The 27,783-nt window shown below is 41.2% G+C and overlaps 1 protein-coding gene across 1 annotated transcript; it reads left to right on the forward strand.

The window, feature by feature from the left end:
* The first annotated feature begins 3,209 nt into the window (after nt 1–3,209).
* On the forward strand, nt 3,210–27,783 carry ABRAXAS2 (abraxas 2, BRISC complex subunit). Its single transcript, XM_068548731.1, has 9 exons — nt 3,210–3,308; nt 7,968–8,058; nt 11,872–11,908; nt 14,528–14,594; nt 20,416–20,606; nt 21,466–21,585; nt 22,476–22,560; nt 24,156–24,270; nt 25,636–27,783. Exons 1-9 carry the CDS (start codon nt 3,210–3,212, stop codon nt 26,103–26,105), a joined length of 1,275 nt encoding a protein of 424 aa, XP_068404832.1. The 3' UTR covers nt 26,106–27,783.

Raw genomic sequence — 27,783 nt, forward strand, 5'->3', positions numbered from 1 at the left:
TGCCTTACGACACCCGCCCCCGCCCTCCCAAGTAAGCCAATCACGGGTATCAGAGTGCTAAGTGAGAAGAAAGGTCTAAGCGAAAGTCAAGATGCCTGTCTCAGCTCTGCCCCTAACCAGGCGCCTGGCCCTATCCAAGACTCCTAACCTCTGTGTGCTTCAATTTCCTCACCTGCAGCTCGCTGGTAATAGAATGCTCCCAACCAGTGAATCTGAGATTCATCCACCTCTTGGTGGGACTGATACTGGAAGTTCTGCAGCATAATGCCAGAGATCTTATGGGCCAAAGGTCTGGGGGGACTTCTGTAGCAGCAATGAAATACTGGTAGTCCAATGCCCTAGGCAAGAATCTCAAAGGCTCCTAGCAAGGCTGCCTTCCAACCAAAACACATGTTTCCTAGGCCACATTTCTGTTGACATGGCAGACAAAAGCCCAATAACAAGTCCCTGGAGGTAAGCGGCATCAACAGTTGCCTTTCCAGCTCACAGAAATCCCGATTAAGACCGCATGTGCATCTCCTCTGACGCAAGACATTCCAAGATCTTCAGGCAACCACTGGTGATAGAATATGGTAAAAGACAGATGGGAATCTATGTGTATAGTGATTAAAGAACTCAAGAAAGTGCGTAAGTAACCTTATTACAGAGTAATAAAACCACCAGATGCCACGGCCAATTAGTGCTGCCCTGAACGAATGGTTGTTTTGATTTTTTCTAGACTCGATGCTCGAGAGAGTAAGCTTGAATGTGACTGAGTGGGTCTTAAAACGTTTTAGGTTCTAATTCAGAAGCACCCATGAAAGACAAGGCCGTCTTCAATCTGATGTCTTGCCAACACTTAAGATGTTTCTGCTGTGTTTGATGAATGCTATAAACAGTTGTTGGTATGGAGCCCTGGAAAAAAACCATGGTTTATACAGAGTTCCTTCTCTGGCTCCAGGATTACTCTGGGTGTTTAGTCCTGAAGGCTGAATGGGGCACCACCTCTGATCTCCCAGGGCAACAGATTCTTGGTGGGGGGATGGAGAAGCTCGATCCGAGCAGAGCTGCCCATCACCAGGGAGAAGCTGGAATGTGCCAAGGAACACAGTCCCTTCCACTAGGTGCCCATTCCACAAGGCAGGAGGGAGGCTCTGAGGGTATTCTGGGTTGCCTGTCTCCCTCTCACTCTGCCAATCACTGCAGCCTGGAACCCTGCTCACCTATAACTTCTCTGAAACTGCTTTCAGGAGTTCTCAAATGCTCCCCAATTGGCAAAACAATGGTCAAGCTCCAGGAGATTCTGGTTAGGGTTAGAAGGGAAGGATTCTCTGAGAGGGTAGCACTGAGTGAAAACCTAAAAAAGTTTGTCACAGGTGGTGTCCCTAGGGAAGCAGAGTGTAAGACTGAGATGAATGTGGAAGTTTATTAGGGAGCGCTCTCAAGATCACCACCTATCGGGGAAGAGAGAGAAGCAGGGTTGGACAGAGGAAGTAGTCAGTCTGGGGTACCATTACGACCAAGCCTCAGCTAACACCCTCTCCCCTGACAGGGCACTGTGAAGCTGGGATGATCCTTTGGAATTTTCAGGTTGGATTGAAGGATGTAAGCCTTTATTCATCTACATTGACCACGCATTGAATGCTTGTTTGCCCAGAAGAGGAGGATTGACCTTGGGTGACGAGACTCTTCCATGAAGGATAATTCCAGGAGAGGGCTGTCACCTGACAACCTCCCCAGCAGCTGGGATAATAATGCAATCAGTCGTGCAAGGGGAGGTCTGGGTCATACATCACCACATCTAGAGCAGAGATAATGGAGTAAACCTTGCAGCTTTCTGGGAGAAGAGCATTTCAGGCAAAGGGAAGAGTGATTGCAAAGCCCCTGAGGTAGAATGAGATAGGGGTATCCAGGAAGCAGAAAAAAGACTAGTGTAGCTGTAGCAGAGTGAACAAACGGGACAGCAGCAGGAAATGAAGGAGTCAGGTCGTTGTAAGGTTTGGGATTTGACCAAGAAGCAACATGATTTAAATTTAAGTTTTGGCGTGACAATTTTGGCTGGTATGTTGTGAATAGATTTGGCAGGGAAAGGGTTAAAAGCAGAAGTGGGAACACAGGGTTTCTCAACCTCATTCCATTGACTTTGGGGGGGGGATAATTCTTTGCTGTGAGGGGCTGTCCTATGCATTGTAGGATGTTTAGCAGCTTCGTTGGCCTCTGACCACTAAATACCAGTGGCACCCTACCCCCACCCCCAGTTGTGACATCCAAAAATGTCTCATTTTTGCCAAATGACCCGTGGGGCAGAATTGTCTCCAGTTCAGACCCCTTGAGTTAGGGGCTGTTACAGTGATCTGGGAGAGAGATGATGATAGCTTGGACCACTGTGATGGGTATGCTGATGGTGAGTTGTAGGATTCTGGATGTATTTTGAAAACTGTGCTGACTGATCAAAGGGAGCATCAAGAATATTCCAATGTTGCTGGCCTGTGCAACTGTCAGGAAAACAGTTCTGTTTGCTGAGTTTGGGAAAAGTGTGATAGAAGGAGCTTTCTGACAGATTAAAATCCCAGTTTTGAAACTGGAAGATTGAACAAATTGAAGAATAATGATTAGAAAGGTTAGTTCCTTCCCTGAGGTTAGTTGTAGTTGATTTTCACTATTATTTATGTTGATTTTATCTTCTTTCCATGATTTTTCATTAAATTTGTCTTCTCTTGTACCCAGAATCCAGTTGCTTCTTAACCTCCAGCGCTACCACCATCTCACTTCAAACCATTGTCATCCAGCGTCTGGATTATTGGGATAGCCTCCCTTCCCCGGCAATATATTTTGGACATTGCAGCCAGAGTGGTCATGTGAAAATTGAAATCACATCATGTTACTTCTAGGTCAAACCCAAAACCGTACAGTTGCCCGAATCAACTCCCTCTTTTATCCTTGAGCGTGGCAAATGCTGGCTTTTAATACTAAAAGTCTCGTTTGCAAAGAGCAAAAACAAGTTTGGGGAACTACCAAGAGCTATACAGAAGAGGCAGTGTCTGGGATGCGCAGAGCGCGAGACCCACGGGGAGGATACAGTGCTTGGGTCGGTTCTGATCGCGTAAACCTGCACTTCTCAGCCCTCGCTCCCCGGCGCAGAGAGCCCTTGGCCTCACCCGCCGAAGACTCCATTTCCCAGGATGCCAAGGGGCGGGGCCGACCGGAAGGCTCTGTGCCCTCCGCGGGGCATGATGGGGGAGTTGGAGATTTCCATCATGGCGGCTTCCATTTCGGGCTACACCTTCAGCGCTGTGTGTTTCCACAGCGCCAACAGCAACGCCGACCACGTAGGTGCTGGGCCCCCCGCCGCGGCTGCTGGGGCCTCCAGCCTCGGTCTCAGGCCGACGCCTGCGGCCAAGCTGGGATCACTTGCGGCTCGCCCCCCGGGCTGGCCCGGTTAACTGATGACCCGGGAGGCTCCCGCCGCCAGCGAACTCCTGCTGCCCGGGGCTCCTTCGCCCCCGAGATGGGCCCCCTCGCTCGGTGCCTTCCGCCGCCTGGCCGCCCCGGGACGGCAGTCTCCCCTTTGGCAGAGCTTTCCCGGCCGGCCACCGACAGTGTCAGGAGTCGCTTAGTGGAAACCGAGCGCCTGCCCCTCCCTGAGAGTCAGGCTTCTAGACTTGCGAGGGGAGTCTGGGGTCGGGAAGGAGCCGAGAGACCCGGCGTTAGTCTAGGAGCGCAGACACCCAGCCGCGCCCGCTGGTCTGACAGGTTGTTGTGGGCTGCGACGAGGGAAACCGTGGCTGTCACTATTCGTACTTGTTAGATACGATCGTGTGTTTTCTTCTCCTCGACGGAAAATGGAGATGTAACCAGGAGTGTTAGGTGTAGGGTCTCCTTGCCTTGAAGTGGCATGTTCAGTTCCTTGGCGAAGATTCTAAGACCACGGAACTAGTCGCAGTGAAATAGGGAAGTGACAGGCCTACGTATGAATGATCGGAAATGCATTTTTAATGTCACTGGCCTCTGGATGGAAATTCTTTATGAAACTAGATAATTTTTATCTTTAAGTACTTGCCCACCAAATTGAGGGATTGTTTTAAGTGATTTTAATAGTGAATTATTGAAGTTCATTAAATAAACGTAGTGGGGGGGGGCTGTTGTGGTTGTGTGGTCATCACAAAGCAAAATGATACACTGCAGAAGAAGGAACTGGACTTGGTTTCACATCTGCACTCCTTGCTTCCATTAATAAAAACTGATTTCATGGAGAGGTGGTTCCATTAGTAAATTGAATGGCATTAAATTATTGTGCCGTTCCTCGCTTCAGTTTGATAGTAGAGATGAAGGATAGGAGTATACACAACACGGGTTTTTCCAGAGGCAGCTCCTGTCTCTGGACACTAACGCCTTTGGTATTGCAGACAGATATTTAATAATGTAATACAGTTCCATGTATAGGTAGTTTGTGGCACTGCTAGTGTCCTGTGGAAGTATTAAATATGGTTTACAATAATGCTTCTTAACCTCTCTAGATCTTGGAGTGCCTAGTAATATCACAGTTTATGTATAAGGCAAAATTACTGTAAGAATAAGCAACCTGTTGAAAAGTGGATAGTTTTTTTACAAACTGCAGTGAGACGGCCGTGTTACTTAGATTGTTATTAATTTATTTCAAGAGCTATCTCTTTAATATCTGTGCTATGCCAGGCATGGTACTAGACTTCACAGAAATTTTCACCAGTGACAATAGTTTGCAACTTGTGTCTTCTACGAGGATACCTGCTTATATTAATCTTACCACAATTATATAAGTGGAGTACTTTAAAGTAATTTCAATTTCATATATTTTAAAGTTGAAGAACCAAGAATTTGTTTTTGTAGTATATTCTTGTTTTGCCCTGGCAAGAAATTAGTTTAAAACCACTCATTTCAGTAGAGTTGGAGTTAACAGACTTTTTCTGTAAAGGGCCAGACAGTAAATATTTTAGGCTTCATGAGCCATGTGGTCTCTGTAGCAACTACTCAGCTCTGTTGTAGGGAGAAAGGAGCCATAGACAATAAGTAAATTAGGATGACTGTTTCCAATAAAACTTTACTTATGGACGCTGAGATTTGAATTTCGTATAATTTTCACATGTCATGAAATATTCCTATTTTCTATTTTTTTTTCAACAATTTAAAAGTGTAGAAACTTATTCTAAGCTTGTAAGCCATACAGTAACAGGCGTTAGGCTGGATTTAGCCCACACAGTATAATTTGCCTACTGTTATAAGGTAACAGTGGCTCAGATAATCCAGACCAGTAGATAAATAAGCATTCATGTTATACTCGGCTTTAGAATGTCTTGATGTCACTGTTGACTTTTTCAAACTGAGGCCTGTGGTAGGATTGCCAGATAAAATATAGGGCACCCAGTTAAATTTGAATTTCAGATAAATAGTAAATAATTTTTTAGTATAAGTATATCGCATTTATTACATAAAAATTATCCATTGTTTATCTGAAATTCAAATTTAACTGCATGTCCTGCATTTTTATTTGCTAGGAATCTGTAGATATGTTCTTAAAGTCTAAAGTTCTGTAGGAATTTTAAATTGTATTTTCCACTTTGATTAAAGAAAAAAGTTTTTAGCTTGTTACAAAGACAAAGCTTGTTTTTTGTAATAAGAACTAATAACTGAAAGACTTTCATAGGATAAAACAAGATTCTTTAGTCCATGTTTTTCCAGATTAGTAGTCATGGATTCTAGCTCTGAGAGAGGTTTTTTTTTGAAAGGGGGGGTCTGTATATTACTAAAGTTTGAGAGATGCCTTGTACATGATGATTTGGGATTTTAGGACACTCCACTCACCTAATCCAATACAAAAGCTATACTGAAAAGCATCTGTCTCTCCCTCCTCACCCCCACAGATTTCAACTGGGATTTTTTTTTTTTAATATTTATTTATTTATTTTTGGCTGCGTTGGGTCTTAGTTGCAGCACTCGGGACTTTTTGTTGTGGCACGCAGGCGTCTCTCTAGTTGTGGCATGCGGGTTTTCTCTCTCTAGTTGTGGCACGTGGTCTCCAGACCTTGTGGGCTCTGTAGTTGCAGCGTGAGCTCTCTAGTTGTGGTGCACGGGCTCAGTAGTTGCAGCACGCGGGCTTTGTTGCCCCGTGGCGTGCGGGATCTTAGTTCCCCGACCAGGGATCAAACCCGCGTCCCCTGCATTGGAAGGTGTATTCTCAACCAGTGGACCACCAGGGAAGTCCCCTGGGAATGTTTTTAAACTAGGAAACTTCTTTAATTGATTAGAAGGGTCAACCTAGAATGGAAAGGACATTGTTTCATCAAATGTATTCAAGCAGCATTTTTTTTTTTTGCGCTCTTTTTAAATTATTTATTTATTTATTTATTTATTTATTTATGGCTGTGCTGGGTCTTCGTTTCTGTGCGAGGGCTTTCTCTAGTTGCGGCAAGCGGGGGCCACTCTTCATTGCGGTGCGCAGGCCTCTCACTATCGCGGCCTCTCTTGTTGCGGAGCACAGGCTCCAGACGCTCAGGCTCAGTAGTTGTGGCTCACAGGCCTATTTGCTCCACGACATGTGGGATCTTCCCAGACCAGGGCTCGAACCCGTGTCTCCTGCATTGGCAGGCAGATTCTCAACCGCTGCACCACCAGGGAAGCCCCAAGCAGCATTTATTGAGCACCTCCTGTGTGCTGGGCACAGTACGAGGTGCTGAGATACATAGTGAACAAGCACAGAGTCCCTGCTCTCGTGGAGCTTATATTTTAGTAGGAGCAGGCATTTGTTAATACATATAAATATGAAATATGGCAGATAGTTAGGAGACTAAGAAGAAAGGATGCAGGGTAAAGGGAACAGTGTCTGGCAGACTCTGATTCTGTTCCGCTAGCCAGGGAAGGCCTCTCGGATAAGTCGCTATTTGAGTGAAGAGTGGAATGGAGGGAAGGAGTAAGCCATGTGGATGTCTGGGGAGGGGGAGTCTGGGACAGTCTATTAGTTCACCACTGACAGGGAAGTTATTTTGACATTTAGAGTGTATGTTCTCCAGCTGTGCTTGTGCTGAACAGTACAGCAAGTGCTCAAACAGTAGGTTATATGCTGAGTAATCCAGAATTGATGATGGTGGTATATGTTCTCTAAAGGTGTAAATAAATTTACCTCAGCATTTATTAAAGAAAAACTTTCATGTAATGTTAAATTTATTTGCTGGAATGCTCATTTCCCATGCCAGCCCATACAGGAGCAGTTAGGTTGTGCATTGTGTCAACTTCTTTATACTTTTATCATTAGCAATGTTTTTTTTTTTTTAATTTATTTTTGTCTGCGTTGGGTCTTCGTTGCTGCACATGGGCTTTCTCTAGTTGCGGTGAGCGGGGGCTACTCTTCATTGCGGTGCGCGGGCTTCTCATTGCGGTGGCTTCTCTCGTTGCGGAGCACGGGCTCTAGGCGCGCAGGCTTCAGTAGTTGTGGCGCATGGGCTTAGTTGCTCCGCGGCATGTGGGATCCTCCTGGACCAGGGCTCGAACCCGTGTCGCCTGCATGGGCAGGCGGCTTCTTAACCACTGCGCCACCAGGAAAACCCCCATTAGCAATGTTTTTAAAACAATGAAATAAATTACATGCTGTTTCAAGAAAACAACCTTGGAATATTTCTGCTTCCTGAGCTTTTTTAACATTGGTTGTTACACTTAGTAGGATTTAGGTTATGAATTCACTCTCCTTATTTTCACTTCAAAAAAAACAGGGTTTTAGGGGAAGGGATTAAAATAATATTTCATCTTGTCAGGAAATCCTTTTTTCGAACAATCCAGTTAAAAGCCAAATCTCAAATTGCTTTAGTCTTACTTGTTGGTTTGTGGGTTAGTAGTTTACATGGCAGACTGATTTGGATTATTGTTAAAGTTATTATAAAAAATAACAATGTCCTCGATTCCTCTTAATTCCAGTAAAAATCATTTTTTTAGCTGCAGCTATTTTCTTCCTTTGCTTTCAGGAAGGATTTTTGCTGGGAGAGGTAAGACAAGAGGAAACCTTTAGCATCAGCGACTCCCAAATCAGCAGCACAGAACTTCTGCAAGTCATTGGTGAGTGAGTTTATCACGGACCTTAGAAATACTCTTCTTGTATACATGCTGCTTGTTTTGTTCTTTGGCCCTTAAGTGATTTTAACCTAAAAGTAGATGAAAAGAGTACATAGAAAAGCACTAAAGTCACAATGCCAATTATTTGCACTAGTAAACGATGTGAAATGTTTTTATAAGTCAGTGTAAACTCACAGTGTGTAGCTATAAGTTCAGGTAGTCTGTGAAGCCATCCCTGACCCACTGACTGGTCTGACCTATGAATGGCTGTGTGGAATTACACGTGATAGTCTCTTCACAACCACAGTGAACCTCGAGTTTGCACCTCGGGCTGTGCCCATTGTCAACATCACCTCACACTATAATGAAAGCACGTGTCGTGCTGGTCCTTCCTGGAGGGATCCGGCAAAGATGTTTACACTTGTTTACAGGAGATATTTGTTAAACCTACACAGCCTTCTGAGGAGTAAGCCAAACAGTCGATTTGGGGGCGATCGCTGGGGCAAACGAAGGAGTATTTTTAGGTTCACCCGCCCTCTTTGGATCAGTCTCCTTTCGATAAAGAAGGATCATAGTCCTTTCAGCTGCACCTCGAGCACTTCACCGAAAAGCATATCCTGATACTCAAAACAGAGCAGGGGTCGTTTTATTCATTTATGCAGCCAACAATTATCGAAGAACGTCCGTGCGAGAGGCATTGTGCCGGGCAATGAGAGGAATGTCCAATGCATCCCTGCCTTCCAGGGCTGTGGGGAGGATAAGACGAGTGTACAGAAATACCAGAGAGTGCAGGACGAGTGCTGTCAGGAAGGAACAAAGAAAATCTCGTGAGTTGGGGGAAAAAAAAAACACTGCTAGTGGGTTAAATCCGGAAAGACACCATACGGGAGGTAAACTTAGGGGATCCCCTAAATTCAGGGGATCCCAGTGCAGGGAGTGCATGAAACTTACAGGGAGCCTGGCCTGTTTCTGTGTGACTAAAATACAGCCTGTGTGAAGGTGAGTGGTTTGTGGTTTGAAATACTGCTGGGAGGTTAGGTTATGTTGAGGCCAAATCATCACCTTCAGCCTGTTCTCCTAGCCTTCTAGTACCTGGGCTGGGAGGCCGGCTGAGGACTGAGGCGCTTGGGGTTGGAGGGAAGCAAGAGGCAGCTGTTTCCTCAAGAACCAGACTGAAGCCCACTCCCCACAATGCTGACTTGCCGAAAAAATACTTGACGTACTGCTGCCTGCCTGTTCTTTCACTGGCGTTTTATTTTTGTGTTTCGTTTTGCTTAACTCTTTAAAATCCTAAAATAGAGAATTTGGTTTCATTGGCCATCTGTGCAATTACTCATTGTTTGCACTTGGGTTTTCAAAACTAATGTGGTATATGAAGGTTTGCCAGATAGACCTGACAGAAAACCGTGCAAGAGAGAGCTCTCTTGCCTGGCATGACCACAAAAGTAGCATTTCTGATGAATGTTCTGGCTGTTTATTTATCTTTAAAGAAATAGAATGGTAAAGTAACTAAAATTCTCCAGCATAGTGTACTGTATCTTTGATTCACACACCTTCCGGTTCTTGCAGTAAATACCGGTTTCCATGGTGCTGTAGATGTGGAGAAGCACCAACAGAGAGTCACAGTTAATACAGTGCCATGACAACGCTCTTTTGCTGTATAATGTTTAATTTATTAGCTGCATTCAATTCATTGTTTGAAATAGTCACGGATCTCATGAACAGAGTATTTGCTAGTATTATCTTAAATGTATTGTTATCGTTGTAATATTTTTCTTTTAAAAATAAATACATATTAGAAAATGTAAACCAAGGACTCTGGAAAACCTGGATTGAAAGGCAAAACATTAGGTAATGTGCCATGAGAAGTATTCCATACCACTAGTGTGAAGACATTTTCTGGCATAGTTTAACCACCAGAATAAGCTATTTTAAATAAAATAAATTGACCAGATTTCTTATTTGTTGAAAATGTCTGAATCCACACACAGACACCTTTCCTTGACTCTACACAACAGGGAGGACTTTGTATGGAATATCACATTTTGAACACTTGTTTTGAATACATATTCATTTTTGAAGCTGTGCTCACTCACTTGAGGCGGAGTCGTCCGCTCTCAGTGCTGGGAGTGGTCAGGAGACAGCAACAGAGAGCTCCTGTAGTTAATAAGGTGATGCAGCAGCGGTTACTGGAAAGAACGGAAGGGGGAAGGAGAGGAGCAGTTCAGCTCACCCACCAGCCGGAGAAGCAGAGACAGGAAGCTGAGCAAGCACAGCAGCACATCCCGGTGGGGATTTTTACAGAAATGCGGGCAGAGACGCCATGCATACGTGAAGAGGGGTCCACCGCATGGATGAGCTCTGGAGGCTTCAGAGACTCTAGAATCCCAGGCGAGGCTGCCCTGCCTCCCCCTGCTTCCAGAAGCCTACCTATCAGCTGTCGTGCCCGCCACCTTCATTCCAGTCTGCACCTTACTGTGTTTGAGAGCGTCACCTTGTTTTCTCCACGGAGTGCTTAGTTAGGTATTGCAAAGTCTTGTAAGAGAAAGCCTTAACTTCCTTTAGAAAATACCACATGATATCTAGAGCATATCTTCAACAAGCTTCTAATCCACGTTGCAAATCATGAAAGAAGTCTGCTGGGGTGGATTGATGACAGGAATGTATATTCAGAGTTCAGAATTTACTCCAGGGATTTTCTTGAACAAAATAATCTTTCCTTTAAGGTAGAAGAGGTTTTTTTTTTTTTTCTTTTCCCTGAACTCTAGTTGACATTTTTACTACAGACATTCCATATTCTAATTACTTTACTAACAGTATCTCTGAAATAACTCGTGGTGGTATACCGTGTCATTTTTGGGGATAAAAGAAGGAAATATTTCCAGATGAGGTTTTCTTATTTGCATCACTATGTCGACAGTTATACTAGGCAAATGAGCTTTTCACTCCTGTGGAAGTACTGGCATCTCTGTCTGTGTTTTGGCAGCACTCACATCAGTACAGAAGCTAATGGGCATAGCCTGGTGTCCTTCAAGGTTGTGGTTTCATTTTAATTGAGTTAAAATTGCAGACTGGAACTCTGGCTCTGGCTTTATAAGCAGCAGGTGATGATTCCCTGTCCAGGAGAATGTTGTTAATAGAATTGAGTGGTTAATTAGTCCCATGGTCTTATAAAGCAACCCAGACCCTAAGCCCCCTGATGAGCTTGAAGAAATTGTTCGCTCTGATTAATCACAGCAATCTTTTAAGAAGCCGTTTGGATCTGCCTTATAAATGACTGTTTCTCTTGGTACTGAAAATCTTTGAAAGGGTTAATATACTTTCAGAGTTTCCGCCCTTCCCCTTCAAAACACCTGGCCCAGTTGTCCTGAGTTGTTAGTAGGTTACTGATAGTAAGGTGGTAAGGCCTTCCTTTCCCCAAGCTGTCCTCAACAGCTCTTAGCCACCTTGATCAAATGCTTCCAGGCATTGATTCCTTTTTCCTCTTGGGCTTTGTTTAAATAGGTAAGATTGAATAAGGGCACACAATAGCTGCCTGTTCCTGAATAAAAGCTTTCAGATGTGTGCTCATCACACCTGGACAAATGGACCCAGAACTTTCATTCGCCAGTTTACTTTGTCCCAAGAATGTGTGCCTGGGTTTCAGTGTTAAAAAGACATACTGCCTTCACTAGTGTACACACTATTTGGGAGAGGAAAACTGTCTTTTTATTGTCTGAGATTTTGGTTAAAAATTTTTTTAAAATCCTGAACTGTTTTATAGTTGTCTGTATCTTACATGATTAACTGAGATGTATATCCTCTTTCTAATTACAGAAATCCATAACCATCAGCCTTGTTCAAAACTTTTTAGGTAAGCCACATCCTTCTTTGTAGCTTTTTGTCCTTATTAAAAAATTAATTGATTGAAAACTAGTGAATTTAGACCTGTATGTGATTATGGCTGTAAAGTTATAACTGAGGGCATCCAAATTCACTTATTTTTTGAGTGCCAGATGTGTATGTGGTACTGTGTTAACTTAGGAAGAGGGGAAGGGAGACAGTATAAATCCTGGCCTCAGTGGTTTAGAATGGAAGCCTTTATGCCAGCCCCTCTAGCAAGGGCTCTTCAACCAGAGAGAAGGAAATTAACCAAGGATCGCATATAGATAAAATAATTGGTGTTTTTAAGAGGGATAACAAGTGTTCAGTGTTCAACTTTAAAATGTAAGGAAAGGGAACATAAAACTTACTTTTTTGTGTTTAATATACACCAGTTGAATATTATTACCAACTAAAGGACAGAAAGAGAAAAAAAGCAGGAGGAGAGATGTTCAGAGGGAGAAAGCAAAGGACAGAGAGACTTATGGAAGGCAAAGGTGAGGGAGAAGGTGGCCAGCATCTCCCACATCCCGGACCTCTGTTCCGCAAACCGCAGTCCAGGCCTCTGTCTGCTTTCTCAGCCCCAAACCCTTCCACCTGATGACAGGTATGATGAGCTCCACTCTGTGTTTCTTAAAGCTCCCTGAGGCCCTATTCTTCTACTTTGCCAAGAGCCAGGCCAACACTTCCCTTGCATTGCCGCTCACACTAGTCCGATTCAGCGTTCTTGGTCAGCACTTCCTTCTTTCACACCTGCCCACCCCTTGAGCCTGGCTGTTCCTGCTGTGTGCTCCCTGCGGCTTTCCCCCTGACCCCGCTCCCATTCTCCTCTGGCCCAAACACCCAGCCCCCTCGCACCCAGGAACCCACAGGGACTCGCACCATGTTCACCACCCACCTCACCCCACCCCTCCCGCGCACACTTGCCCGTTATTTCAGAGGATTGTTACCTGTGAACTAAGCCTCAAAGTAGCTGAGAACCTCATCTCTCAGATTTACACATAACTGAAAGAGGAGCAGGAAGCAAGACAAGGAACCAGCAGTTCATTTGAAAAGAATCTCAGAGCAAATGAAATGATTCAGGCCCTGGTCCACACACAGCCTCTGTCTGGGTCAGAATGGGTCCTGTTTGGCCCTGACCATCTAAAGCTTTGCTAGGTGTGCCCTGCCCTGCCCTGCCCTTCTGAGGATTTCCTTAAACCACCGTCAGCAAAGTAGTACCAGAACGTAGACTCATAGACTCATAATTTAAATCATAGACTCATAATTCTTAGAACTGAAAGAAATCTTAGAAATCATCTGTCTACTCCAAAATCTTTATTTTGCAAAAAGGAAATGGAGGCCAGGTAGGTTAAAGTGACTTGCCCAAGATCATACAGTGAGAAGCAGAACGGAGCTGGAGCTGGTATCTCCTGACTCCCAGGTCAGTGTTTTTACTATAACTTGAACTCCTTCCTGCATTATAAGGCCTGGGCTTATGGTGGTAGGAGGAGGGGAGGAGGGTGGCATTCCTAAAACCATGACCAGGGTTAGAAAAACCCACACATCATTATGCCTGGACTGCTCATCATGGGATTCAGGTCAGATTGGTCTCGTTTAAGGGTGAGTGCATTCAGTTTGAAGCTGGCCAGACCTCGCTTCAAATCCCAGCTCTTCCATCTACCAGTTCTGTGATTTGGGGCAAGTCATTTAACCTCAGTATCTTTATCTACAAAAATGGGAATAAAACATGTTGACTGGGACTTCCCTGGTGGCGCAGTGGTTAAGAATCCGCTTGCCAGTGCAGGGGACACAGGTTCGATCCCTGGTCCGGGAAGATCCCACATGCCACGGAGCAACTAAGCCCGTGTGCCACACCTACTGAGCCTGTGCTCTAGAGCCCGCAGCCACAACTACTGAGCCCGCATGCCACAACTACTGAAGCCCGTGCGCCTAAAGCCCGTGCTCCACAACAAGAGAAGCCACCGCAAGGAGAAGCCCACACACCACAACGAAGAGTAGCCCCCGTTTGCCACAACTAGAGAAAGCCCGCGCACAGCAACAAAGACCCAACGCAGCCAAAAATAATAAATAAATAAATTAATTAATTAATGTTTTAAAAAAAACAAAAAACATGTTGACTTGTTGGGCTGAACTAGTACTTACCTCCCAGCATTGAGGCAAGAATGAAATGAATTAACACGAGGAAGCACGCAGCTGAGTGTCTTATTAAGGATTCAGCAAATACTCATTTCCTTTCTTCATTTCTCAGAAAATGAGCTGCTGTGTTCTTTTTTTTCCCATAGGTAATTGATACTTAGAAACAAGGAAAAGATGTCACAGCCATTTGAAACCACACATTTTATAACTACTTGCTATCAGCTCCTCCCACTTATGGAAGTAATACCCTTTGAATGTAGCAGTCTCTTGAGTAGTCTTTGCAAAAGATACTTCATATCAGTAAAGCATTTAGATTGTTTTCTCTTTATATACCTATTGCAGACAAGCAACTGTATCTTTATTACCAACTTTTAGGGTTAAATGACCCATAGACACATGTTACTAAGCATATTCGTGTCAAAATACTATGTGATTTTAATAAAATATTTTTTCTCTTAAAAAAAAAAAACAGTTTTTATGACTATGCAAGCAAAGTTAATGAAGAGAGCTTGGACAGGATTCTTAAAGATCGGAGAAAGGTATGTTCTATTTGTCACCCAGTCTGATTTGGAAATCAATCCTTATCACCCAAACTTAAAACCAGAAATGAATGTAAAATGAAACAATGAGATTTGATGTTAATATATAAGAATTCTGTTGAGTAGATTTTAAAGGTAAATTGCAAATGTGACATGTTGTTTACAGTATATCAATAGAACAAAATTTGGATATTTAGAGTGATTCCATTATGCAAAAGTCAGAAGAAAAAATAGAACATGAACTATAATCTAGAAAGTTGACAACGGTTGAGTTGATTCTGGGTGGTTCTATCTTCCTATTATGTAATTTAAAAAATAATTTTGCCAACATTTAATACACATACATTAATTTTATAATGAGGGAAAATATTTTTAAAAAATACAAATTGCAGTCAAACATCTTTAGATATGTTACTCCTTCAAGTTCAATTAACAGTGAACATAGATGTTTTTCCAAAAGGTCATGTGTTTATTATTTCTGTCAGCATATGCATATGATGTTCTGAGTGTGTATGCATGGTAAGCAAGTCTGAACAGAATTGAAAGTGAACCAAAGCTTTATTGCTGCAGCACTGTCTGATGGTCTCATTTATAATTTACTGTACCATGTATGGGGTTTACTTTTTTACCTTGGTATATTAATTCCAGAAAAATAGATTGGTCACTAAACCATCACTTGAGGGAAAAAAGTACCAATGAAAGTTTTCAACTTATCAAACAGAAAACAAAATGCCTTTGTTTAGAAGCATGTATTATTTAAAAAAAAAAAAAAGCTTTAAAAAGATTACCTGTGCATAAAAATAATCAGTGTGGGATTCCTAAGGTGTCTGAAGAAGGGCGTCAGAAATAACAGTGCAGTAAGAGTAGATCAACAGCCTTTCCAATGTACGGACTCTCTCAGTACCACTGTCGGATGTACAGGCAGAAAGAAAAGCAGGTAAGATCACAGGAAAAATTGGAAGTGTGGGGGATAGGCCTGAAAAAAGGGCAGTGGTTTTGAGGGTGATAACAAACTCAGGAAGTGCTCGGTGTTAGCAGAGAGTCTAACACAGTCACCTGCCCAAGCGGGAAAGTGGGTTAGAGCAGCCACAGACATCACGGTCCAGCTCCCCCATTTTCAGTGACTTGCCTGAAGCATACACTCTGGGATCTCTTAGCAGTCCATATTCATCCCCCAGCCACCACCTTACTTCCTCATTCCATTTATTTTCGTATTTTAGATAATGAAGCTTTATTATACTTTCTAAAACTAAAATTTATTCCCTGAAAATTCCTATCGAAGCACAGTTGCCTAGAGCACTCACTTTATATTAAATTACCAGGAAATTTTTTTTAATAGATGAAAAAAATTTAAACTGAAAAAATTGAATAAAGAATATGAACAGGAAATTCACAAAAGAAAAAAAGAAATCCACAAATGTCCAAGAAGTAAATGGAAAGATGTTCATTCTCAATTAGGAAATGCAGATTGAAACAGGTAATACCGGTTTTTTGTCCATCCAGTTGGCAAAAGTATAAAAGGGTTGCTAATATCCAGTGTTGGCAAGGTTGTGGGAAATGGGGAAGCTGTAGTTGGTGGGAATGTAAGTTGATACAGACATTTAGGGGGAGAGTTTTGCAATAACAGAATTTTAAATAGGGAGTTCCACCTCTAGGAATCTGGCCCGAGTAAAGAAAAGCATCTAGGCACAAAAGTATGAAAAGCTGGCGTTACTGAAAACTTTAGCTTTGTGCCAGGCAGTATTCTAAGCACTTTCCAGGTACTGACACATTTAATCCTTGTAGCAGCGCTGTGAGGCTGTTATCATCACCCCCATTTTATAGTTGAGACAACTAAAGATAAATAACTTGCTTAAGGTTGCGAGCAGGAAATGTTGGCGCCAAGGTTTAAACGCAGCAGTCTGGCCTTTTAATCCAGCATACGAAGATGTTTGTTGTATCTTTGCTTAATAGTGAGAATTTTGAAAGCAATCTAAGTGTCCACCAGGAGGAATGGTGAAGTAAATTATGTTGGTACCTCCATGCCATGGGATATGAAGCAGCCATTAAAAAGAATGAGGGAGGTTCTCATGAATGACATAGAAAGATCTCGAAGTTAAATGAAATAATTTGAGCCTATTTTTTATAAAAACAAAAGTTTGAATGTTTAAACGTACAGAGAAAGATCTGGAAGGAAGCCAACCAAACCTAAAAGTGGTTACTTTGAGAAAGGGAGCAGAGACGCTGCTGAGGAAGGGAGACTTTATGTGATAAGGTTTTTTTTAATTGTATTTTACATTGAAAATAAATTGAAAAAAAGAAAGGAGCTCTACCATGTAGTTTTTTCAGTAGCAAATAGGGACACATTTCCAAATTAATTTGGGGATTTTAAAATTGGATTTGCTCATTTACTATGCTGTTTTGTATTCTGGTTGTGTATTAAAATATAATCATGTTGTATTTTAAAATAAATAAATGAATGAATGAGTGAATGAATGGATTTGCTGTTTTGAGACACAGAAGACCAATCATAGGTTGTTAACCGGAGTTAACTTCGCTTTTCTTTTGCAATTAAAGACAGGAATTTGTTGCTTCAATTTACTTGGAAATTATGTTTTATTTTCCATGGAATTTGTTAAAGGCAGGGACCGTATTTGATGTTCATTGTATTTCCTATGGCACCTTATACATAATATAAACTCCTTAAGGATTTTTTTCAAAAATCCAAATTTCTAGCCCCAAAACAAAGATGATACATAATATTTAGACTGAAAATCTTTATAGTTGATTCTAGTTTGGTTTTTTTTTCCTCCAGAAATGGTACAAAGTTATATCTTCACCTCAAAAGGGTTACAGTAGTACTTACAAAGGTACATTTAAAAGTTAGGCTTAAAAATACATATGTACTTTAAACAGTATCTGACATACAAAAAATATTTTTAACTATTATCGACTCTTCAAGAAAGTGCTGATGGAACTGTTTCAAACACTGACTGTTTGCGAGGCAGGCTTCAAACCTAATGTTTAATTGAAAAACGCTGGGAGTTCCCTGGTGATCCAGTGGTTGGGACTCTGTGCTCTCACTGCCGAGGGCCCTGAAGGCCCGGCCGGGTTCAATCCCTGGTTGGGGAACTAAAATCCCACAAGTTGTGCAGGGAGGCCAAATAAAAAAAAGAAAGAAAGGAAGAAAAATCCTAAGAATTGGACGCAAGTTCAGTAAGTTGAACTCATATAAAATAAGTACATAATAATTTTAAAAGTTCCCTAATGGGTCCTAAAATTACCCATTAGAAAACACAGACTAATAAAGATTTTTGTCACAATAGCAATTAATGTATAAAATACATAGAAATATGTTTACTAAAAAAAGTGTGCCTCTAAGTATAGAAACTCCACAACATTGCTAAAACATTAAAAAAAAAAAAAAAAAAGGGTTGGGTTTAAGATAGAGGCTAATGTTTTTGGTATGAAAAATCCCCCAATAGGTGCAGCAAGGTTGCATTGGTGTGCTCAGTTACTGCTCTGGCAGAATCCATATTGTGTTTGCAAAGTTTCGACCAGCCTCAGGTTTTGGGCTCAGGCCAAAAAAGCAAGTGAGAGGAGGATTTCTGCCTTCTTGAAAGCACCTGCTCCGAAACAGATAATGATAAACGTAACTGTCGTCTTAATATCATCGTAAGGCCAAAAAGAACAGAACTTAAAGATGACAAATGTGCCCAGTATTGGAGATAATTGCTTTGGATCCAGAAGATGTAAGTGAATGTCTAGCACAGAGAGTAGAGAGGACAGTCTTTGTGAAATATTGTCTGAAACTTTAGCAGAGATAAGGTTTTAGTGAAAGATATTCATAATTTTTTATCGTGGCCCAAACATAGTGTGCTCTTCCACATCAGTGACCTCGTTTCTCAATAGCATTGCAACCAGCTTGTTAGCTCTAAAAGGTAGAACTGTAGACGTCGCCAATCTGAATTATTTTGGCATGTCATCTTTCATTGATCAGGATGAAGGGAGTTATCTTTTAAGCAAATATCAAATGAATAAGTTGATATCCAAAATAAATTTATAAGCCTTCCCGCTTCTCTGAAAATACAAATGGAATAGAACAATTACAGTCAGTATAAGTGAAAAGGGTTAGTACCCATCCAGTAGCCACTTGCAAGATTCTTTAGTCAGCGAGTATTTCATGAGAAGAATCCATGTGCTGAGCGCTGCTTAGGCCTCTGCAGGAATGCAGGGGTGTGTGAGATGCACCCAAGTCCTGCAGGGGAGCTAATCCTACATTAAATACAGAGTGCCGAGACTCAGAGTGAAATGTGCCATGTTCTTTGGCGTTAGTAGCTCTAGCCAGTTGATAATTTTTCTTGCCCACTTTTTTTTTTTTTTAAGGAAAACTACTTTTCTCTCAACATTGTGTGAATAATGTGGAATTTTAAAGTTAGTGTAGTACAGTGGAAAAAGACAGGCAGAGAGGTTCCAAATCTTGGCTGTCACTCATTAGCTCTGTGACTTTGGACAGAACATCCCTTTTATAAGATTTGCACTGTCAGAAGTGTTTGGGTTTTCTTTATATTTAAAGAATATCAGAATTAATTGCTTTAATATAATTGGAATTATGCTTTATTTTCAGTAGTACTCCTTAAGGGCAGGAACTGTTTCTTTGCTGCCTGTAGTTCCTTGCATGTGATACAAACTCAGTGCAGAAAACTTTAGTCACCTCCCAGGGTTGTTGTGATACTTAGTGAAAATATTTGTAACATAGCTAGCTGGAGGTCTGGCACGCGGGCTCAGTAAAGGTTGGTTGACTTCCTTCGTTTGTGAAAGTGCCAAAACATAATCTAAATTTACTGTTAGTTTTAATATGACACTAACAATTTTAAATTACTTTGATTTCTCAAAACAGGATTTTCACTCAAAGAGTTTGTTTCTTAAAAAGAAGCTTATGAAGATTATTCTTCTTATAAAGAATTAACTTAATTGTCTCTACAACAGAGATTTTCAAACTGTAGTATGCATAAGAAAAAACTTAAGAACTTATCTTAAATTCAGGTTCCTGGCTCTACCCTTAGAGGTTGTGATTCTTCAGGTTTTGGTGGGGCCCAGGAGCATTTTAAGGAGCTGCCAGAGGTCTCTTAGGCCATCTGTCTCCCAGATGTCCAGCAGATCACATTATGAAAAATATTCTTCCAAAGCGCCTATAAGTTTAATTCACTTACCAATTTAAGTTACGGTATAGTCAGAACTGACAAAGCTAAACTTTTTTAATTGTTGTATTGAGGTATAATTGACATGTAATAAACTGTGTATATTTAGAGCATATACTTTGATAAGTTTTGATATATGTATACATGCATGAAACCATTATCGAAATAAGATAATGAACATACCTATCACTGCAAAAGTCTCCTCATGCCCTTTTCTGATCCCTCCTTCTCACCCCTCCCAGGTCACCCACTGATCTGCTTTATGTCACTATAGATTACTTTTTATTTTCTAGAATTTTATATGAAATAGAATCCTATAGCATATGCTATTATTATTATTATTATTATTTTTTGGTCTGGCTTCTTTCACTCAGCATAATTATTTTGGAATTCATCTGTGTTGTATTTGTTGGTAGTTTGTTCCTTTTTGTTACTGAGTAGGATTCCAGTGTGTGGATACACCACAGTTTATTTATCCATTCACCTGTTGATGGACAATTAGGTTGTTTTCAGTTTTGAGCTATTGCACATAAATCTGCTATGAACATTTGTGTACAAGCGTTTGTGTGGATGCATTCAGAATTAAATTTGTAAGATTTCATGCAACTTTTAATACTTTTTTTCTTCTGTTTTTGTTGCAGAAAGTTATTGGGTGGTACAGATTCCGGCGAAACACACAGCAGCAGATGTCGTACAGAGAGCAGGTTATTCATAAGCAGCTCACCCGCATCCTTGGGGTGCCTGACCTCATCTTCCTTCTCTTCAGCTTCATCTCCACCGCCAACAATTCCACTCATGCTTTAGAATACGTTCTCTTTAGACCAAATCGAAGGTAAATAAAGCGTTCCCACCAGCCTCGCATAAATAGGAAAGATGTTGATACAAGTAATTGAGATTTATGACTTTGAAAATATGCATTTTATAGCATCTTTAAAGAAAAGTGTTTATAACTCTCCTTTAGCTAGTTTTCTCTGTGGTTAGAGAAGGTATTTTCCTGTCAGTTAGTTATATAAATTAAAATTGTTTTTGAATCAAGAAGCATTAGCAAGACATTAATTATGCATCAATTCTTAAAGGAATAAACAGCTGGAAGTCATCATTTGCTTCTCCATAATCCATTATGTAGAAATACAGTTTTATTGCACTGTAAGTCTGATTGTAATTTTAAAACATAAGATTTCAAAGACAAAATTGTAAAATTGATCCACCTACTGGTTAATGAGGGTTCTGCATTGTGAACTTGCTAAAGCAAAAAAAAAAAAATCATACCATGGTGTCTGTCTGTAAACAACAGAAAGGGTTCCCTCCAGAATTTCACTTGTAGTAGAATAAATTAAATCAATATCAGTGAAAATAATTATTAATTGTTAAATAGCCATTTGCAAGATTTCATTAATTAATCAGTAGGTTCTTGAGCACTTAAAACCTCCTCAGCACTCTGTCAGTTGCTGCGGAGATGCAAAAGATGTATAAGACATCACCTCAGCCCTTGAGGAGTTTACAATTGAGTGTCCACTTTAAGGGAAGGGAAAAAATTGCTAATTCACATAACCCTAGGTTGTCTGTGGAAGTAGGTTCTCTGTGAGACCTTCATTTAGTTCCCAGTGCAGAGACTCAGGCTCCTATTGGCAGGACCCATTCTTCAAGTAGAGCAGTGCTTTCAACATGATCTCTCTCAATCTTCCCTGCAGGTATAATCAAAGGCTATCCCTTGCTATTCCCAATCTAGGCAACACTAGTCAGCAAGAGTATAAAGTGTCTTCAGTGCCAAATACTTCTCAGAGTTATGCCAAAGTTATTAAAGAACATGGGTAAGTCGAAAGGTAAAATGAATGTTTTTTCCTTTTTTTTGTTAACAATATGTTTATGGGGACTTCCCTGGAGGTCCAGTGGTAAAGAATCCGCCTTCCAATGCAGGGAACGCGGGTTCGATCCCTGGTTGGGGAACTAAGATTCCACTTGCCGCAGGGCAACTAAGCCCGCGCGCCACAACTGCTAGACCCGCGTGCCGCAAACTACAGAGCCCACGCGCTCTGGAGCCCACGCGCCACAACTAGAGAGAAGCCCGCGCACCGCAACAAAGAGTCCGCCATGAAAGATCCCACATGCCACAACGAAGATCCCTGGTGCCACAACGAAGATCCCTGGTGCCGCAACAAAGACCTGATGCAGCTAAATAAATAAATAAATAAATAAAAATTAAAAAAAAACCCCGAAACCCAATATGTTTATGGAGAAGTGTGACATCATTTGATATGGTTAACATTGAAAACTCCAGTAAGGTAATTCTCTAGACCACCACTACTGTATATCAAAATCTTATGCTTATTGAAAAGATAGTTTACTTTTATCAATATTTATTTTTTTAATCATTTGCCACGATTTTTTTTTGCAACTGATACAAAAGTTTGGATAGAGTATGTGTATTTCTGAGGTTCTGAAAGCTAACTGTGGTCACTGAAAAATATATAGAGTGATCTAGGAAAAAAATAACACTATTATTTTTCAGTTGTCTTGGTAACATGGATTCTCTTTTCTTTCTCTTCTGTAATTCTAGGGGTATGGGCATTATTGCTGAAACATTGTCACTGTGGACTTGTAGCATTTAAGTTATAGATAAAGGTAGAAATGATGGGCAAGTGCCTTCTAGTTCACGGCAGTTCTAATCACTTGGTGAATCTTTTTTCTGTTTGTCTTCTAGTACTGACTTTTTTGACAAGGATGGAGTAATGAAAGACATCAGGGCGATTTATCAGGTTTATAATGCACTTCAGGAGAAAGTGCAGGTAACTGATTTATTTACTATATTCATCTTATTTATATTGCCCAAATCTTTTAATTCTACTTTAATTTTTAATAATCTCCCAACTGACAAATGAGTTGTGGTCCAAAAATCAGAATGTGCTCTCCCAAAGTGATATAAGATGTATGGAGTAGTTGCTCATGTCAGTCTATGAAAGCTGGTCTCACTCATTATGTGCCTTCAGTGGAAACTCTGAAGTACAGAATTAATATCACTCTTTTAAATACTCATGACCTCTTTAATGACAGCTTTTTTCCTGGGGAAATGTATTCTAAATTTAAAGAAGTATTGCTAAGAACACAGCTGTCCCATCACTTGTACTGTACGTTGAGACTCACCCAAAGGCACCCGTAACTCAGGGCAGCTCTGCTTCCTAATTCTAGTTCACTTCCTCTGCCCGCAGCTGCCTCCACTGAGTGGGAAGATGCAGTGGAGCCTGTTCATTCCTAGGCAATCATGCAGCAAATATTTATGGAAACATCTCCTGCAAGCCAGATCCTGAGCTAGGTGCTAACAGTACTTTCCCACGTTCTTTTCATCATCCCCAAAGTGTTCTTAGGAGTAATTTGTTCTAAAACCCTAAGAACAAAAGAGCCTTTGAGGACAAGGAGAGTGGTAGGGCTGAAGAAGCTGTCCCGGGCCTGGAGAAAGCCTAGCTTTGAGGAGGAAGGCCCCGAGGAATAGAGGAATGAAGGCAGCTGCTGAAAAAGAGGAAAGCAGACTGAGTTCAGCCTAGGGCAAAGAAGAACACATGCAACGGGCAGTTTCCAGTGTCAGTTCTCCAAATTCGGGTCACGGTTACCCATAGCAGCACGGGGAACTTAATACAGCCTCACTCACTGGTGACCGGCCCACTTTCGGCAGTTTCTGGTATTTCTGCTATGGAAGGAACATGCGGTGAAAAACAGCTTTTTGTCCTGAATTCATGACCATGCTCTTTTCAGACTGTCAGCACTGTCTAATGGACTTCACAATGGCTGTTATACATTTCATTGACTATTGATTAAGGCCTGCCCTGCAAACACCAGTATCACGTCCAGTGCCCTGATAGGAGTGGTTACATTACAGTGATATGGTCTCAAGTAGTTACCTTTTATTAAATCTTGACTTTGAAACTTATTTTCTTTTTCAACTTTCCCTAATTATAAATAGTTTCTGTTAAATAAATCTGTGTGTCATCTGATATTTGATTGTTGATTATAAATAAGAGTTGAAAGTATCTCATTCCTGTCTTTTGTTCATCCTTGTATGCCAGACTGGTATCAGAAATTCCCTTGTCATATCAATAAAGATGAGTAAGCAAGGGAAAAGATGAACTCTTTCCCTTCTTACCCTTCTTTTTCAAGAATGTATAAGCTAAATAGCATAATCATCTTAACATAATTAAGAAAGCAGTTCAGTGAATAACAACAGTATTGGTCTCTGGGACCTTCATGATTTTGTTCTACCTTAGGTGTCTGCTTTTTAACTTGATAAAGTGTCTGGACTCTTCCCAGGGTTATAATCGATGCTGTCTTTATGAAATGCCTCGTGCTTGGATTTGAAACTAATTGTTCTTGTTGTCATTTTTTCCCTCAGGCAGTGTGTGCAGACGTAGAAAAAAGTGAGCGAATTGTTGAATCTTGTCAGGCAGAAGTGAACAAATTAAGAAGACAAATCACTCAGAGGAAGAATGAAAAGGAACAAGAAAGAAGTGAGCTTCCTATTAATTTTACCATTCAGTATCAGGGAAATGTCTGGTTTTAAACATCAAATTACATAATAAATTACATGCATTCTTCTACACTCATCAAGCTCCAAGTTAGGCTGCTTGGAAGAGGGCATTCACTTGTCTTTAGACTTTTCCAGAAGGGAAGTACTGTTTTTCATGGTGTCCCTCTCAAGTCTCTGAAACTGGAAGAAAAAGAAGACCAAAGGTAGAAAGGCTGAAGCAAGTTAGAATAAATCCTGAGAAGTGATATGATCTATGTACAGTGGATGTGATGTTTCTTACTAAGTTAACTGTGACATGCCTTGCACATAGGGACTGTGTCCTGTGTTCATTGGAACCTCATAAAAGAGCTACCTAAAATTCTTTTAACTTTACATTTGCTTCATGGGCAGGGTCTCAACAAAGACTTTAAATGTCTGGTTTTTGATAGCAGTGGATGACTGGATACCATTAAGCTAAGGAACCAGCTGGTTGAATGAGAATTAGGCCCAAGCATCTATTAATTCCAGCATGCTAACAAACATATTTGCTAGAATGCCACCAGATTTTTTTTAAATTAATTAATTAATTAATTTTTAAATTTATGGTTGTGTTGGGTCTTCGTTTCTGTGGGGGGGCTTTTCTCTAGTTGCGGCAAGTGGGGGCCACTCCTCATTGCGGTGCGCGGGCCTCTCATTATCGTGGCCTCTCTTGTTGCGGAGCACAGGCTCCAGACGCGCAGGCTCAGTAATTGTGGCTCACGGGCCCAGCTGCTCCGCAGCATGTGGGATCCTCCCAGACCAGCGCCTGAACCCGTGTCCCCTGCATTGGCAGGCAGATTCTCAACCACTGCGCCACCAGGGAAGCCCCAAGAAGTATTTTTTTTGATGTGAGGCCTATTAAGGAAAAATTCACGTTCAGATGACTGCCGAGGATGGTGAGGACTGTTGATTTTATCCTCTGTCCCCACAGTCTCTGAGCACAGTAAGCAACAGGTGAGGGAAACAGCACCAGATCTGGAGTTAAGAGACCTGTGTTATGAGTATCAGGGCCCCACTTCTAGCTGTTCTCTTAGTGAAGTCACTTAACCTTTCAGAGCTCCGGTTCTTTGCCTGTATAATGGAAACAATAACATTAGTGATGACAGTAGTACTTCAGAGAGCTGTTTGGAAGCTTAAATGATTTAATGTATAGAAAACTCTTTTGTAAATTGTGAAATACTATGCAAATGTAAAATAATTCATAGTAATAATAAATTTCACTTCTTTGTTGCTATTTTCCAGAACAGTCAGGTTGAACGTTTAACGTATTGAAATGCAAAGCTGTGAAAATACAGAGTGTTACAGTTTTCTTCCCCTTTTCATCCAGGATTGCAACAGGCAATGATAAGCAGACAGATGTCATCTGAAAGTCTGGACCCCACGTTCAGCCCTCGGATGCCCTATCCTGGGTTTGCAGCTGAAGGTAGAAGTGCACTTGGAGACGCAGAGGCCTCGGATCCTCCTCCCCCTTATTCTGATATTCACCCAAATAATCAAGAAAGTACTCTGAGCCATTCTCGCATGGAAACTAGCGTCTTTATGCCTCGACCTCAAGCCGTGGGCTCCTCCAATTATGCCTCCACTAGTGCTGGACTGAAATATCCTGGAAGTGGGGCAGATCCTCCTCCTCCCCAAGGAGCAGCTGGAGACAGTGCTGAGGAATCAGACGACAGTGATTATGAAAATCTGATTGACCCTACAGAGCACTCTAATAGCGAATACTCACATTCGAGGGATTCTCGACCCATGATGCATCCCGACGGGGGCTCCAGGAACACTCAGACCTCCCCAATTTAACTAAACGAAAGAAACTCTCCACTTAGCAGTGTTAATTGCTTATTGAGAGAGTTTTTTGAGGACTTAATCTGGGGAGAGAACTTCTTTCTCAGACCGCTGGACTCCCCAGGGCAAGCGCTTTTGGGCACAGAACTTGTAAGAGCCTCACGTCCACGGGTCCTCGCCTGCGGACTCAGTGTGCAGGTTTCACGACAGAACCATTAAGATAATCAAATTGTCCTAATTCTGGTGCGATTCATGGATGTACTGGTAAATATAAGCAAAGAGAAACTTAGCAACGTAGTTTCTGTTCTTTAAAATAAATTGGAAATTAGAGACTAAGCACAATTAGTCTATAAATGTTCTATAAATCAAAACCTTACCTCTTGCACTATCATGCCTTGAAATTTACTTTTTCAAAGGGAAACTAGTTTAGCAGCAGCCTTCAAAGAACCTTCTTTCTATGATGAGCCAAATTCATCTCTGCCAGAAAAGAAATTTTGATAATTCCAAGAAGCCTGATTGGAACAAATCAGATGTGTACCTTCTTTTGTCTGCATGACTTTGTGAGATCAAAAGAGAGGGCTTTGTTTCAACTTTTTTCTACTAGCCTGATATGTATTGTCACTTAAAATGGTTGCCTTTAAAAAAAAAATGTAGAAATACTAATTACCAGTAAGTAATCATCCAAATAAGTATGACATGAAATAAATTACTTATTTTTCTTTTGGGGAATTACAGTGACTGCTATGTTGCACTAGCCACATTTATGGTCTCTGTTCTAGAGTCTTAAATGAAGGACACACAGCAGTATAACAGAAGGGAGTTATGTTCCAGACCTGAGTTTTATGATGAACAGATTCCAGACACAGTGGATTTAGCCAAGTTCATACGTAAGGAAGATAACTCGTTTAGATCTTCTGATAAATCCTAGTGTTAGTTTTATTTGTGGAAGAAAGACATTTAATAAACTGTTTGGGAATCTCGATTATTGAATAAAGATTCATTTTCAGTCTGAATAACCGTACTTTTTTGAGTTGCCATTTGGAAGATAGCTGTGGAATGTGTAGAGACTTTCCGTTGGGATGCACTTACATTTTTATTTAATTACTGCTTGTTTTCTAGTTTTAGGCCCAGAATGTGTGAAACCACTAAAGACATTCATGAGAATGATAGGCTTCTGGTTTGGAAATGACAAGACCCCCTCCCCCCCATTTATGGCGGGGTCAGCCCGTGAAGCTAATGCCATGGATAAAAACTGCCTTTCCTTTGGACTAGTTAAAACCTGTCAGAATAAGGAAGTTGTTAAAGAGGCTTAAGCTCCAGGTTCTGAAAAAGCAGTTTCATTTTGTAGGAGAGAAGTTTAGTCTGACTGGAAATGAAATGCTAAAACTGCCATTCTTCAGATATCTACCGTATGGGGTCTGTATCTTCCTACTCTCCAGTTTTGTTGGCCTTATACCACTGCCATTTGATTTGAAATGTTGCAGACCACTTTATCTGCAAATGTGCTCCAGTGTTTATCAGCTACCTTCTAGCAGCTTCAGCACCAGTGTGAATTTAATTTTTCTTTTTTTTAAGTGCCATCACCATCTCTGTTCAGATTTTGACATTCAGGAAAATATTTTTATTTTTATGCCATTCTGAAACGTACAATGTATATCTGACAAAGTAGTTAAATGTGACAATAAAAACTTAT

Source organism: Eschrichtius robustus, chromosome 7, assembly GCF_028021215.1.
Source record: "Eschrichtius robustus isolate mEscRob2 chromosome 7, mEscRob2.pri, whole genome shotgun sequence".
Classification (NCBI taxonomy): Eukaryota; Metazoa; Chordata; class Mammalia; order Artiodactyla; family Eschrichtiidae; genus Eschrichtius; species Eschrichtius robustus.

Excerpts from the sequence above, each read along its gene's own strand:
- ABRAXAS2 (XM_068548731.1), top strand. The coding sequence starts at position 3,210 with ATGATGGGGGAGTTGGAGATTTCCATCATGGCGGCTTCCATTTCGGGC. Across the intron at positions 21,586-22,475 it reads AAAGTTATTAAAGAACATGG|TACTGACTTTTTTGACAAGG; the intron begins GTAAGTCGAAAG and ends TTTGTCTTCTAG. Across the intron at positions 22,561-24,155 it reads CACTTCAGGAGAAAGTGCAG|GCAGTGTGTGCAGACGTAGA; the intron begins GTAACTGATTTA and ends TTTTTCCCTCAG.